Source organism: Anopheles coluzzii, chromosome 2 (genome assembly GCF_943734685.1).
Source record: "Anopheles coluzzii chromosome 2, AcolN3, whole genome shotgun sequence".
In the NCBI taxonomy this organism is placed as follows: domain Eukaryota; kingdom Metazoa; phylum Arthropoda; class Insecta; order Diptera; family Culicidae; genus Anopheles; species Anopheles coluzzii.
The window spans coordinates 54,362,780-54,383,566 of NC_064670.1; the positions used below are offsets into that span (position 1 = coordinate 54,362,780).

General features: G+C 47.4%; 3 protein-coding genes across 3 annotated transcripts; 1 reads left to right on the plus strand and 2 right to left on the minus strand.

Moving 5' to 3' along the window:
• Positions 1-8,666: 8,666 nt before the first annotated feature.
• LOC125906429 (general odorant-binding protein 72-like) lies at positions 8,667-12,969 on the minus strand. Its single transcript, XM_049605186.1, has 4 exons — positions 12,840-12,969; positions 9,850-9,928; positions 9,565-9,747; positions 8,667-9,488 (listed from the first exon to the last, which is right to left on the minus strand). Exons 1-4 carry the CDS (start codon positions 12,963-12,965, stop codon positions 9,412-9,414), a joined length of 465 nt encoding a protein of 154 aa, XP_049461143.1. The 5' UTR covers positions 12,966-12,969; the 3' UTR covers positions 8,667-9,411.
• On the plus strand, positions 9,935-12,833 carry LOC125906428 (ionotropic receptor 21a-like). Its single transcript, XM_049605185.1, has 4 exons — positions 9,935-10,891; positions 10,967-11,209; positions 11,280-11,406; positions 11,496-12,833. Exons 2-4 carry the CDS (start codon positions 10,997-10,999, stop codon positions 12,179-12,181), a joined length of 1,026 nt encoding a protein of 341 aa, XP_049461142.1. The 5' UTR covers positions 9,935-10,891; positions 10,967-10,996; the 3' UTR covers positions 12,182-12,833.
• A 3,084-nt stretch (positions 12,970-16,053) lies between the features above and the next one.
• Positions 16,054-19,847, minus strand: LOC120955572 (uncharacterized protein K02A2.6-like). The gene is made up of 2 exons (XM_040376557.2): positions 17,448-19,847; positions 16,054-17,330 (listed from the first exon to the last, which is right to left on the minus strand). Exons 1-2 carry the CDS (start codon positions 19,830-19,832, stop codon positions 16,248-16,250), a joined length of 3,468 nt encoding a protein of 1,155 aa, XP_040232491.2. The 5' UTR covers positions 19,833-19,847; the 3' UTR covers positions 16,054-16,247.
• Positions 19,848-20,787: the final 940 nt, after the last annotated feature.

Genomic DNA, 20,787 nt, shown 5'->3' on the forward strand with positions numbered 1-20,787 from the left:
AATTGGTTCAGGTCCTATATCTCTGAACGTAGCTACTACGTACAAATCGATGGTGTCTCCTCTAAGGTTTTCGAGAGTTCATCTGGCGTCCCTCAGGGCAGCAACTTGGGACCACTGCTGTTCTCGCTTTTTATTAACGACATCACACTGGCCATTTCGGAAGCAGATTCTCTGCTTTATGCGGATGATGTTAGGCTGTTTCGCATCGTACGGAACACTTCCGACTCTCTTTCTCTGCAAAGATCGATTGATGTTTTCTCTGACTGGTGTATCAATAACGACCTGCTAATTTCTGTTGATAAGTGTACGTCAATGTCTTTCTTTAGAATAGCTAGTCCGATAAGGTATATCTATAGCATATCAGGGACACAACTACCGCGGTGCAATACGGTCAGGGATTTAGGAGTCACCCTGGATCGCAAACTAGATTTCCGACAACATTACTGTGATATTTTAGACAAAGCTAACAAAATGCTAGGATTTATTCGTCGACATTCGAGAGAACTTAATGACCCACACTGCCTGTTAACTCTGTATAAGTCCTATGTTCGTTCCATCCTCGAGTTTAGTTCTACAGTTTGGTGTCCGTTCTCTAGTGTTTGGTCCAATAGAATAGAAGCTGTCCAAAAGAGAGTTACTCGTATTGTCCTACACTTCACTCCGTGGCGTAATGTAACCCCTCGTCCATCGTATCATACTCGTTGTTTGTTGTTTGGTCTGGACACACTTGCTAGGAGACGTGATAATGCCCAATGTACGTTTTTGTCCAAACTTATTGTCGGTGAGATAGATTCGCCAGAACTACTGGCTAGAGTCAACATAAATGTCCCTCCTAGAGTGTTCCGTAACTACACACTAATAAGAACTGACCTTACAAGACGTGCATACAGCGAGAACGACCCAATGACTGCGATGGCCCGTAAATTTAATCAGCGTTACATTTTATTTGACTGGCACCTACCTACTAGATTCTGTTGATCCGTTTTGTCATTGTACACTGCGTTAGTTATTTAAGTTTTAGTTTTAATTCAGTGATAAGGCCGCTTGTTTGGCCAATCACTTAATACAATAAACAATAACAATAACAAGGCAGACATCATAGTCTCAGCCGACGCGTCATCAGTTGGTCTAGGCGCCACATTAAGCCACAAGTTTCAAGACGGCAGCGTCAAAGTCGTTCAGCATGCATCAAGGGCACTGACAGAGACAGAAAAGAAGTACAGTCAGATAGATCGCGAAGGACTAGCGATAGTATTTGCAGTGACAAAGTTTCACAAAATGATATATGGGCGTCATTTCAAGCTACAAACAGATCATAGACCGTTACTCCAAATTTTTGGTTCAAAGAAGGGAATCCCAGTGTACACAGCAAACAGATTACAAAGATTTGCCCTTACATTACAACTATATGATTTCGATATTGATTACGTTCGCACTGATCATTTTGGAGATGCTGATTTATTATCAAGATTAATCAAAAAGCGAACTCAGCCGGAGGAGGAGTATATCGTAGCAAGTATTAAGTTGGAAAAAGATATACGATCAGTTGCCGTGAGCTCGTTATGTACGCTTCCGTTAAACTTCAGAGATGTTGCAAACGCCACTCAAACAGACAAATTATTACGAAAAGTATATCAGTATATTCAGCAAGGTTGGCCAGAAAATAATACTTTTGGGTTGGAGTTTGCTCGATATTACAGCAGAAACACTCTCCATAGTGGATGGAAGTATTTTATTTGGTGAAAGGCTTGTTATTCCACAGAATCTGCAAAAGAGATGTTTAGAGCAGTTTCACCAAGGGCATCCGGGAGTGCACCGAATGAAGGCGTTGGCACGCAGTTATGTATATTGGCCCACCTTAGATAAAGACATTGCTGAATGTGTGGGTACGTGCTCATCTTGTGCAGCTGCAGCCAAGTCACCTCCACACGAGGTTCCATTGCCTTGGGAGAAAACAATAGTACCATGGCAGAAAGTCCATGTGGACTACGCAGGTCCCATTGACGGGGATCATTTTCTAATTGTTGTGGATGCTCACACAAAATGGCCTAAGATAGTTAAAACAAATAGTATCACAACTGCAGCAACGGTAGCTATACTAAGAGGTTTATTCGCTAGGTTTGGAATGCCAACTACATTAGTCACAGATAACGGAACACAATTTACAAGCGAAGCATTTCATGATGTTTGCACAGCGCATGGAGTACATCATATAAGAACAGCACCATTTCATCCGCAATCGAACGGTCAAGCCGAGCGTTTTGTCGATACATTCAAGAGAGCACTAGTGAAAATCAGGAACGGAGACACGTCTCTGCAAGAAGCAATTGATATATTCTTAATGTTGTGGGCAGCCGTGCGTGCCGACCCCTGGACTTGCCGTGGCAGTTGCGCTGCCACCGGTCAACGTCCAGGGGGACGACAGTGTGTACACGCACACTGTCGCACACACTAAGCGCGCAAGGCTTAGGCGGCGCTCTGGGACCAATTGAACGAGACAAACAAACACGATTCTGTTCGATAAGTGCTCTGTCAGCTGTTCGATGTCTTATAGACCTGTCATGATGCACTGCAATACGCCTTTCTTTTCGTCTCGAAAATGAAGCATTTTCATAGTTTAAATGAATATCCACCTACAGGGGGAAGATTCAACTCATAATTTACTAGTTATTCACATCCATAATAACATAGAAATCATTCAAATTTAATATTGAAAAATGTAAACAAACGTCCATGCCAAAACACCTACAGTGCATACACATGGATTATGTACACACAATAGTTTAATACGTTTCAATCCTTTATATTTGATGTTATAATTGATTGAAAAGTTTAACAATAATTATTGATAGCTATTTTAAATATTTTGCACGCAATTTTAAGAAGAAAAAGAGACAAACTACGTAAACAAACTTAAAAATGTCCCGAATTGAATTCTATCTACTGTAGCTGTGAAGCGTTTGACAGCCAAGGTACTCACAGCACAGGTGGGTATCGAACATCACAGACAGAATCAACTGAGGCGGCGCTCTGGGACCAATCGAACGAGACAAACAAACACGAATCTGTTCGATAGGTGCTCTATCAGCTGTTCGATGTCTTATAGACCTGTCATGATGCACTGCAATACGCCTATCTTATCATCTCGAAAATGAAGCATTTTCATAGTTTAAATGAGCATCCATCTGCAGGGGGAAGATTCAACAAGTAATATACTAGTTATTCATATCAAAAATAACATAAAAATCATTCAAATTTATTATTGAAAAATGTAAACAAACGTCCATGCCAAAACACATACAGTGCATATACATGCATTGTGTACACGTAATAGTTTTATACGTTTCAAACCTGTATATTTGATGTTATAATTGATTGTGAAGCATTGCAAATATTATTGATAGCTATTCTAAATATTTTGTACGCAATTTTAAGAAGAAAAAGAGACAAACTACGTAAAAAAAACTTGAAAATGTCCCGCATTGAATTCTATCTACTGTAGCTGTGAAGCGTTTGACAGCCAAGGTACTCACAGTACAGGTGGGTATCGAACATCACAGACAGAATCAACTGACATGTTCGACTCGAGGTTTGTCTTGTTTGTTTGTTTGTGTCTGACAGTGCACCTCCATATGATTATATGGGTTTGTTCGTGTCTTATGTCGTGTTCGATTGCTGCTAGAGCGCCGCCTGACATGTTCGACTCGACGTTTGTCTTGTTTGTTTGTTTGTGTCTGACAGTGCACCTCCATATGATTTTATGGGTTTGTTCGAGTCGGATGTCGTGTTCGATTGCTGCTAGAGCGCCGCCTTAGTGTGTGCCGAGCGCCGAGCAGAGTGTGCACGAAGGCCGATCGAGCAGGAGCTCTTGGCAGGGGCGCTCGGTGCGGCTGGCGCGCGGCCTACGTTGTAAAGTGTTGTACGTTTTAACGTGTTTGTATTTCGTGTATATTATTTATAAATGTAAAGTTCTAAGTGTATAAATAAAGAGCAAATAGTGCAGTTCACAACAGTGGCGACGAGGATGGGATCCTCCTGCGTAAGGGGGATCCAAGTACGAACCCGCGGACGCCATCGCGATTGGGCACGTCTTTCGCTGCATCATCGTAGCGGCCATCGCGATGGCAAAAGTCCGGGAAACCCGTGGAAGGATTGGGCCGCCGCGACCGCCAAGACCGAGGCCCCCGGCTGCCGTCCCATCAAGGGGACCGTAGAGGCAGCGCTGCACACTCTCGGCGACGTGTGAAGATCGCCGGGCTGCAGTCCAAGCAACGCCGGCAGCGTCATCGGCGAGGAAGCTTTCCACCTTGCTGCCGAGCTGTAGGCGAGAGCGTCATCCGCCAGGCTGCAGCCCCAACTTCAGCGGGCGAGGGTCAATGCCGCCCTGCAGTTACAACAGCAGTCGTGCCACTGTGTCCTAAGAGGGCGAGGGATCTATGCCGCCCTGGATGCAGTGTGGAAAAGGGACGAGGACCCATGCCGTCCCGGGTGCTGCCCTGTACTATGGGGGCGAGGGTGTCATGCCGCCCCGGGGGCAGCCACAGTGTCCAAAGAGGGCGAAGGTGTCATGCCGCCCTGGATACAGCACTACGAGCAACAGCAACGCGCAAAGGAAGGGCGAAGGGTCGTGCCGCCCTGGCTGCATCGTGACCAAGAGGGCAAGGGTGTCATACCGCCCTGAAGCAGCATCATCAACATCAGCCCCAGCTTCAGCGGGCAGCAGGAACGTGTAAAGGAAGGGCGAGGGTCTATGCCGCCTAGCATCAGCATCAGTAGCAGAGCGCAGCAGCAACAACAGCAGGAACATGTGAAGGAAGGGCGAGGGTCCATGCTGCCCAGCATCAACAACAGCGGCAACGCACTCAACGCAACAACGCAGCGAGCATACTCATCAATCACGCACTGTGAACCAACTGCGCGCTCACTGGCCAACAACACCTTTGTGGTTGGATTTAAATTTAACGGATTAGTGCAACTTAATCACATCAATAATTCGCACGGACGCATGCTTGACCTGCTCTACGCTAACAATGCTGCAGCTAAATTGTGTTCGCCTGTCTTTCCAAGTGCTGTTCCGCTTGTACCTCTTGACTCCTACCATCCGGCGTTTGACTTCAATATACGTATTAACTCGTCGACCCGACGTAATTCGACGACTCGACAAAACTCGACGACAACCGCATTTTATCGTTATAACTTTGCTAAAGCTGACTATGTGAAACTGAACGACATGATATCAATGTTTAACAATAGCTTTCATTGTTCCAATTTTATTTCACTTGACGAAGCAGTATGTTCATTCTCGTCCTTCATGCTGCAAGCCTTTGTTGTATGCGTCCCAGTTCAGCGTCCTAAACCTAACCCCCCCTGGGCGGACCGCACACTCAAACGACTCAAACGTGTAAAAAGAGCTGCTTATCGTCACTACCTAACGCGCCGCTGCCAAAGATCTCGCTCGATCTACTTTGACACGCACTCTTTATACTGCAGCTATAACAGGTTTCGATATGGCAGATATTTGAGTAAAATTCAACGTAACCTCTGCAGGTGGCCTGACTCGTTTTGGCGCTTCTACAACAGCAAAACAAAATCCACGCATACACCGAAATCCATTACGTACAAAGGAGCAACAAGTGCCAACACTAATGAAATGTGCAATCTCTTCGCGGATCGCTTCGCAGATTGCTTTTCACCGGCCATGAATGATACCGATACCATTGATGCTGCTCTCGTCAACACTCCGGCTGGCGCAATTAACATGAGCACTCCTTTCATCGACAGTGAGATCGTTTTATCTGCCCTAGCGCAACTAAAGCCTTCCTTCGCTCCTGGACCCGACGGAATTCCTTCTATCGTGCTGAAACGCTGTCAAACGACAGTAGCACCTATCCTTGCAAAATTGTTCAATGCATCGCTAGCCAATGGCTACTTTCCCAAAACATGGAGGAAATCTTGGATGGTTCCTATTTACAAAAAGGGCGACAGGACAGATGCCATCAACTACCGGGGTATTACATCTTTGTGTGCCATTGCCAAGGTGTTCGAACTAGTGATATACAAAAATCTGCTACATGCATGCCGCAGCTACCTAAGCCCGTATCAACATGGATTCGTGCCAAAAAAGTCGACTACCACGAACCTGGTTGAATTTGTAACCTATTGCACTAGTCAAATTGATGCCGGAGCTCAAGTCGATGCAATTTATACAGATCTGAAATCAGCATTCGACTCTCTTCCGCACGCAATTCTTCTCGCTAAACTCGATAAACTAGGACTTCCTAGCTCGCTCGTACAGTGGCTTAAGTCTTACCTAATTAATCGCACATACATCGTGAATATTGATAAGCACATGTCCAAAGAAATAGTAGGCAGCTCGGGTGTGCCACAAGGAAGCAATATTGGCCCGCTTCTCTTCATATTGTTCATCAACGATGTTACCCTCGCTCTACCTCCCGACAGTATCAGTCTGTTTGCCGACGATGCAAAAATGTTTGCGCCTATTCACAACACAGGGTATTGTACATTGCTGCAAGACTGCATCGAAATTTTCTGTTCGTGGTGCAAGCGTAATGGACTGACTATCTGCATCGAGAAATGCTACTGTGTGTCTTTTAGTCGATGCAGGAGCCCAGTGACTGGGACCTACTTCATGGACGGCACTGCAGTTAATCGACAGAATCATGCCAAAGACCTGGGCGTTCTGCTTGACTATAGTTTGAACTTTAAACAGCATATCGATGACGTAGTAGCCAGAGGAAATCAATTACTTGGCGTGGTTATCCGGACAACTAATGAATTCCGCAACCCCATGTGCATCAAAGCTGTATACAACTGTATCGTTCGTTCGGTTCTGGAATATTCGTGCGTAGTCTGGAGCCCAACTACCGCTTCTTCAATTGCTCGACTTGAGGCGATTCAACGTAAGCTCACGAGATATGCCCTACGCCTACTTCCCTGGCAGGATCGCAATAATCTTCCTCCATATGCTGCGCGGTGCCGTCTTCTAGGCCTTGAACCTCTTTCGGTTAGAAGACGCAATGCACAGTGTTCTTTCATCGCCGGATTGCTAAATGGCTCTATCGACTCATCGCCTTTGTTGCATCGAGTCGATATCTATGCACCATCCCGAACACTTAGGTCTAGAGAAACTCTACGGCTCGCTCAACCCCGTTCCAGTGCTGGTCGGTCTGACCCTATGCTCCGCATGTCGGCTGTCTTCAACACTGTCTCGGATTGCTTCGACTTCGACATCTCAACTCAGTGCTTCAAGCAACGTCTCCGGCTTTTGCCATGGCCGCAGTGAATTACGATGCAAATCTTGTTTTTGCTATGTATTTTTTTTTATTGAACTGTTACATCTTAATTAGGCCATACGGCCCGTTGAAGATTAATAAATAATAATAATAACAACTGGTTCATCGGCATGGCTGCAAGCGAAAAAATATCGATTAGATCGGCTCCTAATAACTGCAAATCTGACGGAATGACTCTTATTATCGCCGTTTCAGTCCTTCCGTTAATCGTGATATCCGCTTCAAATTCGCCATCCAGTTGAATGTGTGCACCAGTTGCCGTTTTCGCGTGCACTTGCGCTGGAGATAGAGTTGGCATGCCGAGCTGTTTCCAGGTCTTTCGTCCTATGATCGTAATGTCCGAGCCAGTGTCGAGCTGTAACCTGGCCGATTTCTGTCCAATGTGGATAGTCACGTATTTCCGGTTTTGTTGTACGCTAAAAATATTAACGGAAACTACCCTTGTCGCTACTGAAGAGCGCTTGTAGAAATTATTTTTTCTTTTCTTCCGCCCTGCAGTGTTACAATGCCCTTCGCGGTGCCCATACTTGCCACAATCCTCGCACTTATGCGACCGGTACGAACAATCTCGTATCCAATGATGATCGCCGCATAACCAGCATGGACCCAGTGGTTTCGCTGCTGGTGCGCTTCGGTCTGCTTGCTGAGGATGCTGATGGTTGCTGAAGCTGCGTTGCGTCTGCTGCGCGTACCGCTGCTTGTAGTCACCGCGCATAGCGAAAACTCGCTCGTTTCCCTCGGTGGCTATCATCTCGCTGTCCACCTTCAAGCTTGTGATGCGCTGAGCTTCGGCAGAAAGCTGCTCCAGCGTGAGGTCTGCCTTGTCCTCGATGCGAGCAAGAAGCCGTGTGCGGATGTCAGCATCGCCTTCCTCTCTCAACCCACAAACAAGCATTAAGCATTTGAACTGCTCCTCGGTCATAGCGCTGAATTGGAAATCAACACAAGCGCGATTAACCCGACATGCGAATGTCATCAGGTCTTCGTTATGCGCTTTCACAATTTACAAACACTTGTATCGCTTGCTAAGTAGGGACTCCGCGCTTCCAAATAGGGCCTTCAGTTTGCTAACTGTATCGTCGAACGTGAGGTCGCGGGGAACACGGGGAAGGATGAAGTTGCAGTACCGCGCGTGTTCCGCTGTGCCCAATTTGCGAATGAGCAGCCGCACTTTCGCTGAATCCTCTAATCGGGAGGCGTCGTGCACGAACAAATCCTCGTAACGTGCATACCATGCAGGGAACGTCACGCCGGATTCTGCCTCGAACCGAAACTCGTTGATGCTTCCTGCCAAAGCATCCATAATCAACTCTGGATTCCTTGGTGCTGCGGGCTGCTGTGCGTACTGTTGAGCCTGCTGGACTTGTTGTTGGGGCTGCGCTGTCGTGTGTGGTGTTTGTTGCATCATGTGTGCCATCATTTGTTGCTGCTGAGATAGCTGTTGCTGCTGCTGCTGCATTTGCTGCTGCATAAGATTCAGCATTTGCAAAAACATTCCCGTTTCAGAACCGTTCATGGCCAGTCCTGCTTGTGCCGATGAAGCAACGGGATTTTGCGATGGCGGTTGTGCTGGTTGCATCGGTGCACTTTGCGTTGGCTGAACAAAGCCCGGGTTCAGAGCCCTTGCACCGTTCAGAGACAAACGTCGCTGCTCATCCATCTCGGCATCGCCTTCGGGATTAAACATTTTAATGCCGCTTCGATGAAATTGCCTCTCTTTTCCGGTAAAGGATGCACTTCACACGCGAACACTTTAACAATGCCTTTCGTACTAAACTTCACTGCACTGAAAAAGTCTTTTTTTTTCAACTCGTCGCCACTGTTATATTTTCGTTTTCTTTCGAAGAACGCTAAGAAACGTTAACGCGTTACTTCCTTCAAAACGATGGGATTGGAAAGTCTTTGTTTATTATTAATAACTCGTAAACAATTTTGCTACCACTTTGTTCCACGACCTTTCTCAAGCGCGCGCCATATCTTTCTCCTCGATCGGCACTCACGCATCGTGCCGAGCGCGCGTTCGCTGACCTCCCGATAGATCGCACACACACTTCGATCTACGCCCGATGAGTGTCCTCGGTAGCGATCTACGGGATCATCAGGTTGGCCCATAACACTTGTAAAAGCACTGCAATAGTATTGCGGCCCCCTCACAGTGGTCCTTAACTCCTTGGGCTGCAAATGAACAGAAGATGGCGAAAAATAAAACTTCAATATCAATTTGACAAACAGTCGATCCACCTCAACATACCGGCCGATTTGCACGCTTCTAATCCGGCCCGAAACGCCGGCTTCATGTGGTCCGGAAGCATCGTGTCAATTTGTTTGAGCGATTTTTCGTAGTTCACCTTTCCCCCCACCAGCAGACAACTCACATAGCATTTAAAATCTTTCGTATCAGCAAACACACCACGATTAACTGCATCTGCTACTTCTACAAGAACGAGTGTATAAAGAAGAAATGGAAAATGTGGAAATGTAAAAAATATGAGCTTTTGGTTACTGAGTCGTATACCGTCGCGTGATTAATTGGTACCGTCCGATATTTTATGCTTCGGCTGGCAAACCTGTCGGAAGGTCCGGGCTGTTTTCTCCAACTGTTCCTGTGTGATGCTCTACAATGGATTGAAATGTAAACATAGACTAATTATTATATTGTCACTGAATTCCTTCGGATCAACGAATTTAATTTAATTTTTAATGCATACAACGCAAACTGCCATGATTGCGGGTCACGCACTGCTGTGTGCGGTTTAAAAATCTGCAACAACTGGATCACTACATGCCGTAATTTGAATAATTGACTACACTAATAAGATAGGCAGCCATAATGCTATCGGATCCTCTGAAATTATCATGCCCCAGCATTGCACCGATTCTACCTTAAACAAAGCAATGTAATTGACTCTATGTCCTGAACCCCTGAATACCCGTAACTGTATCGTGAAAAAAGGCAAAGGACTCCCTGCGCTCTTGTAGTAGACAATCAGCATTGATTATGTTATTATAGGTAGTTGTGAAATTTCTTATACATGACGCGTCGTACGCTAACTACATATTAAAACAAAAACGCTAAAATAACGCAATCGGCCGTAACAAGTAGTATCGTAATACGACTAGCGTAAGCGTTACTCGAAAAACTCCTCCAGTTCGCTCGACCGACTGGTTCAGTGTAGATTCCCAGCACAGGATGGAAGCGACAGTGGCTCAGCTAGGGCTGAACAGTGGTGTTCCAATTCCGACGATGAGTGTGTTAATGCGTTTTCTGATCCTTAAGTATTACTCGCAATACTACAGCTTCTGTACGGTTGGAAATGATTTTCTCCAAGATGTACCATTGAGCAGGATTGTGCTGTCGCTATACGATCAATTGAACACCAGTATGCTCCACGCAATCGACAACGGCTGCCAAGCGTTCGTGGTTGATGAACAGGGTGCTGAACGTTTTCTCGATCTTTACATGCCGGTGCACGATTTGGCCCGCCAGCGATCGTTGGACAAAAGCTTGATCCTCCTGATAGCGAAGCGAAACCAAACGCAATTATTAGATCGTATGCGAGTGCACGAAGCATTTCGCGGTAAGTGGTGTTACTTGATGTTGAACCATTCGGACTGTGCGATAACAACTATTGACGTTTTTCTCGCCCATGCAGAATTGGCGAACGTCCTGATCGTAGTGTACGATGAGCAGGAACGGCCTACTAATATCTACAACACCGTCGTCGATATGTCACATACTTGAGCGAAGCGTGAACGTTGCTATGGAGCTAGTCGCGGTAAAATGGACCAGTTGGAAGAATCACTCTTTTTTCCCAGACAAAGCTAGAGATCTGAATGGTTACATGTTGCGAACGTCCATGTGCAACTATTTGCCGTTTACGAGCTATGAGCGATTGGTAGGTAAATGAGCGGTGAGGCTAGTGGAAAAATATGATGATTGTCTTACTTAACGACCTTTTGCAACAGGACCAAGAAACTGGCAATGCCTTCGATTCCACGACAGGCAAGCGATCGATATGGTTGGATGGCACAGAACTACAGCTCCTAGTTTCGTACTGTGAGCGTCGTAATTGCAACATTATGGTGTTCCCAGGTACCTACTCAACCTCTCCGTCGACCACGTGTATGGTCCAATGCTGCAGCGCTGATCAATTGTTACTCTCTTTCGCCCAACCGCCACAGAGGATGAAGACGAGTGGGGCGATGTGTACCCGAACGGTACCGGAATTGGTCTGATGGGCAGTGTGGCCGAGCGACGCACAGACATTGCCTTTGCAGGATTCTACCTTTGGTTCAAGCCGTACAACTTCTCCTCCTATACCGCCACCATCAGTCGCTCGGGAGTGACCGTGCTCGTGCCGAAACCGAAGCTGCTACCGCACTGGCGTACCCCGTTTCTTTCCTTCTCATGGCCACTATGGATTGCCGTGATGGTCACATTTCTTGTTGGCATTATAGCTACTTGGTTGGCGGGTACGGTGCGTCTTCGATTGTTGCTACTGTCCGCTCCAACCGATCAGCCGTGGACTGGTCGAACAGATCTGATTTTTGAGCAGCATACGCTGAGCGATGCCGTGCTTATGATGGTTGGCTTCTTCGTAGCACAATCATCGCCCATTCGAACTGACCTATGGTCGTGCGTGTGCTTGTTTGCCTCGTTGCTGCTGGCTGGATTTATGGTAAGCAATTTGTACAGTGGCGGATTTGCCAGCGTCATGACGGTTCCGAAGTACGAAAAATCGATCGATACTGTCGTTGACTTTGCGGCGACTGGCATGAAATGGTTCGGTCCCTCACCGTACTGTTTGGAGGAGATTTGGAACGCCTCTGAGGTAAGATCAAATCTCGTTCTGAAGTTGTTAGAATAGTTTCCTTGCGGTACAGTTTCTTTTTAATGACAGATCGATCATCCAAACAGCCTCATTTACAACAAATTCAAAAGACCTTTAGATCAGTCGGACCAGAAGAGATGAAACAATCAATCAGCACGGTAATTTTGCACCAAGTAACTTTCTTGATCGGCAAGTTTCGACAACCTTGCAGACGCTGAAGGACTACGTCTACACGCAGAACTGTGCGGCACTGATAACCAACACTAATCCGTTACGGTCCAATCTGAACGAGTACATCCTGCGGGTTCAGCAGTCGGGTCTGCTATACCATCTCGGTATCCGAACCGCCATTCGTACCTGCCAACGGACGTGATGCGAAACATCGAGCGTTCGCGAATGCATCAGCACGACGACGGTGCGGTTAGATTGGAATTGGGGCACTTTTTGGGTGCATTTTTCATACTGGGCTATGGGTTGTTGTGCGCTAGTCTCGTGTTTGTGGGAGAACTCTGGGGCACAGTGATGATGCGACGATGGAATGAGACGTTTGTAAGCAAGGCGACCGTCGTTACTGCCTACTGAACCCTCGCAGAGCAACTTTTCGGTTGAGCGTAGCTCTTGGTACACCAGGATTTGTTATATTAGGTGGTGAAGTATCGAAAGAAAGCGTAAAAACACATTTGGGAATACTCACGTGCACTAGCTGCGGTAATAATGAAAGGCAGATAACGCTGCAACACACTACAGATGCCAGTGTGGTATATTGCTGAACTGCAATAATTATGTTTCGATCGTGGTTCGACGATGCAACCCACTCCATTGCTAGGTTGCATTTTCAGAGCCCTTCCCTTCTCTATCCTCACCATCATAAGCTGATGAAATTGATTGAAACAGAAATTAAATTCATTCGTTATTCAGCAACCAAACGTTCTTTTCCGCCGTCCGAAACATAACAAGCGTACCATGCTATTCTGATCTGATCAACACATACGAAACGTGCCGATCGCGCGATTGCTGGCCTTTATGTAAATCGCATACACACACTTTGATCTAAGATCGTTGTGTGTCATCGGCGACGATCTACGGGACCATAAGGGCCATTTTTTTGACGTTTGACGTTTAATTGTTCGGCCGCATTTCCGTCGCGCTCCGTGATTTTTCAGTAATTTTCTTGTGTTTTCTGCGTCGCATCGCATTGTTGCCTATTCTACGGACTATTAAACTGTTTTACATCATCGTTTCGTCTTGGCGAATTGTTTAGTTGCATCACAACTGTGGTTTCCTGCTGTTTTTTCCTGCTCGGCTTAGCAGTGTTGTGCTGTGATTACGCGTGATTTCGCGATGGCGGCTATTTGCTTCTCGTGTGCTGAACCGCTAGAGGCCACCGGCTGCATCATCAGTTGTGCATATTGTGACGCTACGTTCCACCGCGGCTGTTGCAAATTGCCCCCCGAGCTGATTGACGCAGTATTGTCCAATGTCGACCTGAACTGGAGCTGCATTGGCTGCACTAACATGCTTAAAAATCCGCGCTGCCGTTCGGTAAAAGAAATAGGCGCCCAGGTCGGTTTCCAAGCCGCCCTCAACTCAGCTGTAGCAGCTATTGGCAAGCTCGTTGAGCTTATTGTCGCCGAAGTTCGCAGTGGTTTTACCCTCCTTCAAACTGCATCCACGCCTCACAATCGGAACTCTGATCCTCGACCAGCTACTGGTAGAAAGCGGAGGCGCATAATCGAGGATTCGGCATCTCCTGGTGTAAACAGAATTGTAAACAGTCGCGGTAACATCCTTTGTGCCGCGTCATCGCCAAACGCATACACCAACACCAAGATTGCCATCCAGCCGGCACCTACACAACCGCATGAACTGGTGGGAACCGATCCGTTATCATCACCGCTTCAAGCTGCACCTCGTGAGCCATCCACAGATAGGATCTGGATCCGCCTATCCCGCTTATCAACGGCCGTCACTGTGGAACAAGTGGTCGCTTCTGTAAAGGGTCGATGCTGAAAAGAGGGGTTAGTGTGGACAGCATGAATTGGATTTCATTCAAAGTGAGGGTCCCGGCTATCCTTCGAGATGCGGCACTCACACCATCCACCTGGCCCGTCGGTATCGGTGTACGTGAGTTTTTTCAATCCCGTCAACACGACCACCAAACCTCATCTCCTATAGCCACCCGAAACCGCTTTACAACACGCACACCAGCTACTAGTACTGATCACCGCTACACCACACGCACACCAACAACGACTCACCGTTTAGCCGCACGCACGTCTACTCCACCTGGTCCTGAAACAACATCATCACAACAGTGTCACCCCCCGGTGAATGATACCTTGGAAGCACCCAACTCAACACTTGTTTCTGGACCGCCCCAAAACCACCGTGCTTCATCTCCGCACCTACACCAGTCTACAATCGATCGCTTTTTTCTCAACTAGACGAAGTTCCGCTCATTGCACGCAACAAACACGCCAAGCCTCATGCTCTGACAACGCAGCTCAATTGACTTACCGTATACCCGCTTTATCCAACCGCCACAATGACAACGCTACCGCTGAGTATTTAAGCTGCTATTATCAAAACGTTAGAGGTTTGCGTACTAAAACAAAAGAATTTCACTTAGCTGTATCGGAGGCTGACTTCGATCTCATCGCCCTCACGGAAACTTGGCTTGTTGACAACATTCCATCTGCTCTTCTCTTCAACAACAACTTCTCTGTTTACCGCTGTGATCGCTCTCTCAGCGGCTCTAGCTCTCGCGGTGGTGGTGTTTTGCTAGCCGTTTCTAACGCATACGAGTCGATAGAATTACCTTCCCGTGATCGTTCTCTCGAGTATATTTGTGTGCGCGTCGCCTGCAATAACGCACATCTGTACGTCATGGTAGTATACATTCCACCGCAGCTTAGCTCCGAGATATCGACTCTTCGCTCTCTACATGATTGTATCAGCAGCTTCACTCTCACACTGAAGCCTTCGGATCTGCTGTTTGTTATTGGCGATTTCAATCAGCCTAGCATAAGCTGGTCCACAGCTGATCTTTCGTCCTCGCCAGCATACTTGTTGCGGGCGCTAGCAGCGCCGCACGACATTGGTACTCTGGGTTGTCGTGACCGTGCGACAACTGTCAGACGTTTCGGTGTCAGCGATCGGGAGGCTGCGATCGTGCGCGAAAGCCGATCGTGCCTTCTTCGGGGTTCAGCAGCGAGGGAGCACAGACGTGCCGCGGACAGTTCTTTTTAGCGTGTTAGCTTTAAGCAGTTTTTGTAATATATGTTTGTAAAGTTTAAACGTTGTGTCCGGAGTTTTAATCGGCCTCCGTCCTATATCACCCCTGTTGTGTTTCGGAACGGGACGTACATTTGACACACTTAAATAAAACGGCACACTCGGGCTCTTTATAAAACTTATACTCTATTTACAACATTTATAAAACAACGACCGTCCTAGTCCGCAGCCTGATACCGAGTCGCAGCGATCGATCACCCGATCGCTGCCGAAGTCCTACCCGGCCTTTTTGACATCACATGCTGTCAGTAACGTGACAGCATTGAGTCGCGTCTACACCTGCGCTACCTACACAACATCTCCTTCTCTTAATTCAACTGGTACGGTTGTAATCTGCGCGGCAGTCTTCTAATGCGAGAAGAACGGCGAGGTGGACCGTCCAGTTGTACATACACGCGTTCACGACGTCTCGGAGGGTTCGATATATCACTCGTTAAAACTGGAGTAGGTGGCCTAGCTTCTAACACTTGTAACGGGCTGCGCTGTTCCGGTAGCTTCCACTCAGCCATTAAAATATCAAGCGGCAAGTTAATACTAGTGGTTTCTCTGCTTTGGTTTGGTATTGTTAAGGTCTGTCGTCATGCATTTAAAAGAGGTGGACGAATGCACGCGAATAAGTTAACACATATAAAAACGTTTATTCACTATCCTAATTGGAGGCGCGCCGGAGAGAGAGTGATCCTTCGGGGATCACGTCATAAGCCCGAACCTAACGGCATCTCACGAGATGCGTGCACTCATCAGTGAGAGCCGTGATACATACAGGTTGGCTCACTAAGTCAAACTATTCACCATAACATCTCCCTCCTTAAAACGTTCGGTACACATCGAACCGACTGGGCGGTCTTCTGTTGCGAGAAGAGCGACGTGGTTCATGTACCGAATCGATTGTTTGATCCGTTCTGCGGGATGTAGCTCTTCTTCGTGGACATTTGATGAGTGTTGGACGGCTGCTCTCAATATTAAAATTACTAGATGGTACAACACAGGACGACATAGGCGCTGGCGGTGAGGACGGTTTATCAGCTTCTAGCTGGCCCGATGATGCAGGTACTGGTGACGGATTAAAGTGCCAAGCATCGAATAACAGATCCAAAGGTAGTGGTGAATGGGCCCGTGTTGTGTCCTTAAACGAACCGTCGCTGATACGCCGACGTAGCTGATTAATGTGTCGACGGAACGTCTTCCCCTCAGCAGTCCGAACCAGGTACATGTATCTGCCTTGCCGATCGACCACCGTAGCAGTGACCCATTTCCAATCGTTCAGGCGGTACTCCTTAGCGTAGATCGACTCACCGGGATTCAGCTCACGAACTCGTAGACCAGCACTCGATTGTGAAGCTTGACGTGGCGGCAATAACAGCTCTAGCAAGGTCCTGGGACGCCTGCCTAGCATAATCTCGGCAGGAGTTTTCGAATCATTCAGCTGAGCGTTCGGGGTGGCCCGATAGGTCTGCAAGAAGGTGTCCAGAGCTTCTCGTAACGTGAGACCATCGGCTGACATCTTCCTCAAAGCGCGCTTAAAGGTGTCGACAAACCTTTCAGCCTGCCCGTTGGATTGCGGGTGATACGGCGCTGTCCTGATGTGCTCAACCCCATTTTGCCTACAAAAAGATTCAAAATCTGTGCTAGTGAATTGTGGACCATTATCCGACACAAGTGTTACTGGGTTGCCAAAACGAGCAAATATGTTACGCAGTATACTTATCGTTGCCGTTGTTGTTGTACTGCTCGTTGGAATCACTTCTGGCCACTTCGAGAACGAATCGACAATCACCAGGTACCATTCCCCGTTGAGTGGTCCCGCGTAGTCGACATGAATGCGGTACCACGGACCTGGTGCTTCTGGCCAGCTGGTCGACTTGATGTGAGTTGGAGACTTAGCTGCTATCTGGCATGAATGACACGAGTTCACCCAATCGACAATGTCATGGTCCATTGATGGCCAATAAAAATAACTTCTGGCCATGGCTTTCATCCTATTTATTCCTGGGTGCCCGAGATGAACCTGTTTCAAGCAGGTGCGTTGCAATACTTTGGGGATTACCACCCTCTCTCTAAATAGGAGACACCCGTCGATTGCTGTAAGCGAATCTTTTCTGTCATGGAAGCGCGACAGTTCTCCTTCATAAGCTGCATTATTTGGCCATCCATGTTGAACGTATTGAAGGACTTTGGATAATAATCTGTCGGCTATGGTTTCTCTACTTATGTCGATAAAATTAACTGGAACATGCTGAATAGCGCTAGTTACCAATGATTTTACTTCCGCCTCTAATGTAACACATGCTATCACTGAATCTTCGTCTGGCTTGGCGTGTGTGTGTATCAGGCGGGAAAGAAGGTCAGCGTTGCCAAACTGATCGGTGCGAACGTATTCTATTTCAAAATCATATGCCAGTAGGGTAGGAGCGAAACGTTGCAACCGATTGGCTGTAAAATTGGGGATTCCTTTTTTCGACCCAAATATTCGCAAAAGCGGCCGATGATCTGTTTGTAATAAAAACTTTCTGCCGAATATCATCTTATGAAATTTTTTTATCGCAAAAATTATGGCCAAGCCCTCGCGATCAATCTGGCTGTATGCTTTTTCTGCCACTGTGAGGGCGCGCGAGGCATGCTGGACCACCCGAATAGATCCGTCAGGATACTTATGGCTTATTGTCGCCCCGAGGCCAACTGATGATGCGTCGGCAGATACGATGATTGCTTGTTTAGGATCGTAATGGGTTAGTAGTAAATCGGAAGCCAATATCGTCTTGAAGCTCTCAAAAGCTTTTCTGCATTCCGACGTCCAGCGAAATTCGACTCCGGCCTTTAACAAATCGTCCAATGGATAGCGCAAATTTCTCATGTTGGGTACAAACCGACCGTAATAGTTTATGGCCCCTAAAAACGATCTTACTTCGGTTAAATTGGTTGGCTCCGGTAACTTGCGAATAGCTTCAACCTTCTGCGCATCAGGCCGTAATCCATGGCTGTCGATAATGTGGCCCAAATATTTAATTTGGTTAACCCTGAAGTGGCATTTTTCCGCTCGCAGTGTGAACCCGTAGTTCTGAATTCGATTCAAAACTTCTACTACGGTTGCGTCGTGCTCCGCTTCGGATGGACCTCCGATGATGATGTCATCCAAGTACACTGAAACGCCTTGGATACCGGATAGCATTATGTCCATCAATTGCTGAAAGGCTGTAGGAGCTATCTTAATGCCAGGTGGAAGTCGGTTGTACGTGTAGAGCCCTCGATGCGTATTTATGGTCAAGAAATGACGGTATTCTGGATCAATTTCCACTTGCAAAAATGCATCTGACAGGTCTATTTTGCTAAAGACCTTGCAATTTGCCAGCCTTGCAAAAATGTCCTCTGGTACAGGTAACGGGTAGTCGTGGGGGAATAACGCAGCATTAAGTCCCGTCGAATAGTCGCCGCAAATACGAACAAGTCCGTTGGCTTTGCGCACGACGACCACTGGAGCTGCCCATTTTGCAGTAGTTACAGGAGTGATGACATTCAACTCCTCAAGACGGTCGAGCTCACGACTCACGGTTTCCTCCATCGCGTAAGCTACTGGGCGGCTAGGTCTAAAAACAGGACGAACATTATCTCGCAAGGTAAATTTTATATTCGCCTTTGTACAGAGTCCTGTTCCCGTAAACACCTTGGGAAAAAGCTGCTGGAACGATTGCTGTCCTGCTACTGCAACGTGATTGCAGAACGCATCCATCGGCACCGACCAGAGGGAGAAAACATCAATCAAATCGGCTCCCAGTAGTAGTAGGTTTGCTGCTCCGCATACGCTGAGTGTCGCCTGCCTCGTCTGGCTACCAACACTAACAGCACAGCTGAATTCACCATCCAATACCAGTGTAGCTCCCGATGCAGTTTTAGCTGTGACGGATGACGGTGTTAACGGCGGGCTGCCAATTTTTCTCCACGTACGGCGGTCGATGACACTGATATCCGAAGCTGTGTCTAGCTGCAATCGAACAGCTGTTCCGTTGAGAGCGATGGACACGAATCTGCGGCGCTCTCGTATGCTTCGGACGTTGACCGTTACTACACGAGTGTTGATATTCCGTTGCCGAACATTGAACCGCTTCTTCCTGCTCGCTGTGTTGCAGTGCCCCTCACGATGACCATATCTTGCACAGTCGAGACACTTGTGCGAACGGTAAGTGCACTCACGCACCCAGTGCATGTCACCACACAACCAACAGGGCTTCGCTGGCTTGCTTGTTGATGAACACACAGCATACTTTGCACGGAACGGTCGTTTGGTACGGTACGGCGTGAACTGCTTGTAATTAGTTTGCTGCGCTGCTTTCTCGTGCGATCTCTTCTCTCCGCTGTGTACTGCGAAAACACGTTCACTCGTCTCTCCGGCAATCATAGCGCTGTCTCCTTTCACACTTGTAATACGCTGACACTCTGCGGATAATTGTTCAAGCGTAATTCTCTACACCCAAAAAGTGCTGTCAGCTTATCGACGGTTTCCTCAAACGATAAATCACGTGGTGAGCGGGGTAAAATATAGCTTATATAACGGGCGTGTTCTGGTGTTCCCAACTTACGCACTAAAAGCCTTACCTTAGCCTCATCGCCTAGCCGCGAAGCGTCTTTGGCAAACAGGTCCTCGTAGCGTGTGAACCAAGCTTCGAACGTAACACCAGATTCAGCTTCATACCGGAACTCTGCTATGCTATTGGCCAAAGCATCGAGTATAAGTTCTGGGTTACTAGGACCGGCGGGCTGGTACTGCTGTGCGGGTTGTAGCTGGGCTGGCGGCGCGGATTGCTGCTGTTGCAACATTTGCGAAATTAACTGTTGCTGTTGCTTCAATTGCTGTTGCAGCAAGTGCAAGGTTTGCTGCAGGACGGCGTTATCCAGAGGTTGTTGACCCATCTGGCCATTTTGTACGGATGGCAATGGTGCTGACTGTGATGGCGCTGGTTGCGATGGCGATGGTCCTAGCTGCACTGGCCTCGGTGTTAACTGCCCTTGCTGACTCACGTAGCCGCGCGATCCAGGTTGAACATGGCCCGGCGGGTCGTACACGGAAGGAACCTCACCGGTTTGTTGGGCCGTCATTGCACGGTAATCGATACGGCCTAACGATGATCGTCGCTGGTCTTCATCCATCGGGACTTCCATCGCTCCATCTCCGCTGTTCATCCTGCGCCGCTTCGACGTGATGCTGGAGTTTTTTTTTTTTTAAACACTCTTACACGTTAAAACACAGACTTTTACTTTACAGACACTAAACTTTTAAAACAAATTCTCGTCGCCACTGTTAAGGTCTGTCGTCATGCATTTAAAAGAGGTGGACGAATGCACGCGAATAAGTT

Bases quoted from the DNA above. Each gene is read 5' to 3' on its own strand.
- LOC125906428 (XM_049605185.1), top strand. From the start codon at position 10,997: ATGAGCAGGAACGGCCTACTAATATCTACAACACCGTCGTCGATATGT. The intron at 11,210-11,279 runs GTAGGTAAATGA...CTTTTGCAACAG, and splicing joins TTACGAGCTATGAGCGATTG to GACCAAGAAACTGGCAATGC. The intron at 11,407-11,495 runs GTACCTACTCAA...CAACCGCCACAG, and splicing joins CAACATTATGGTGTTCCCAG to AGGATGAAGACGAGTGGGGC.
- LOC120955572 (XM_040376557.2), bottom strand. From the start codon at position 19,832: ATGATTGCCGGAGAGACGAGTGAACGTGTTTTCGCAGTACACAGCGGA. The intron at 17,331-17,447 runs GTTCATCTCGGG...CATTCATGCCAG, and splicing joins AACGCACCTGCTTGAAACAG to ATAGCAGCTAAGTCTCCAAC.
- LOC125906429 (XM_049605186.1), bottom strand. From the start codon at position 12,965: ATGGAGTGGGTTGCATCGTCGAACCACGATCGAAACATAATTATTGCA. The intron at 9,748-9,849 runs GTACCAATTAAT...TCGTTCTTGTAG, and splicing joins GAAGCATAAAATATCGGACG to AAGTAGCAGATGCAGTTAAT. The intron at 9,489-9,564 runs GTATGTTGAGGT...GTTCATTTGCAG, and splicing joins AGAAGCGTGCAAATCGGCCG to CCCAAGGAGTTAAGGACCAC.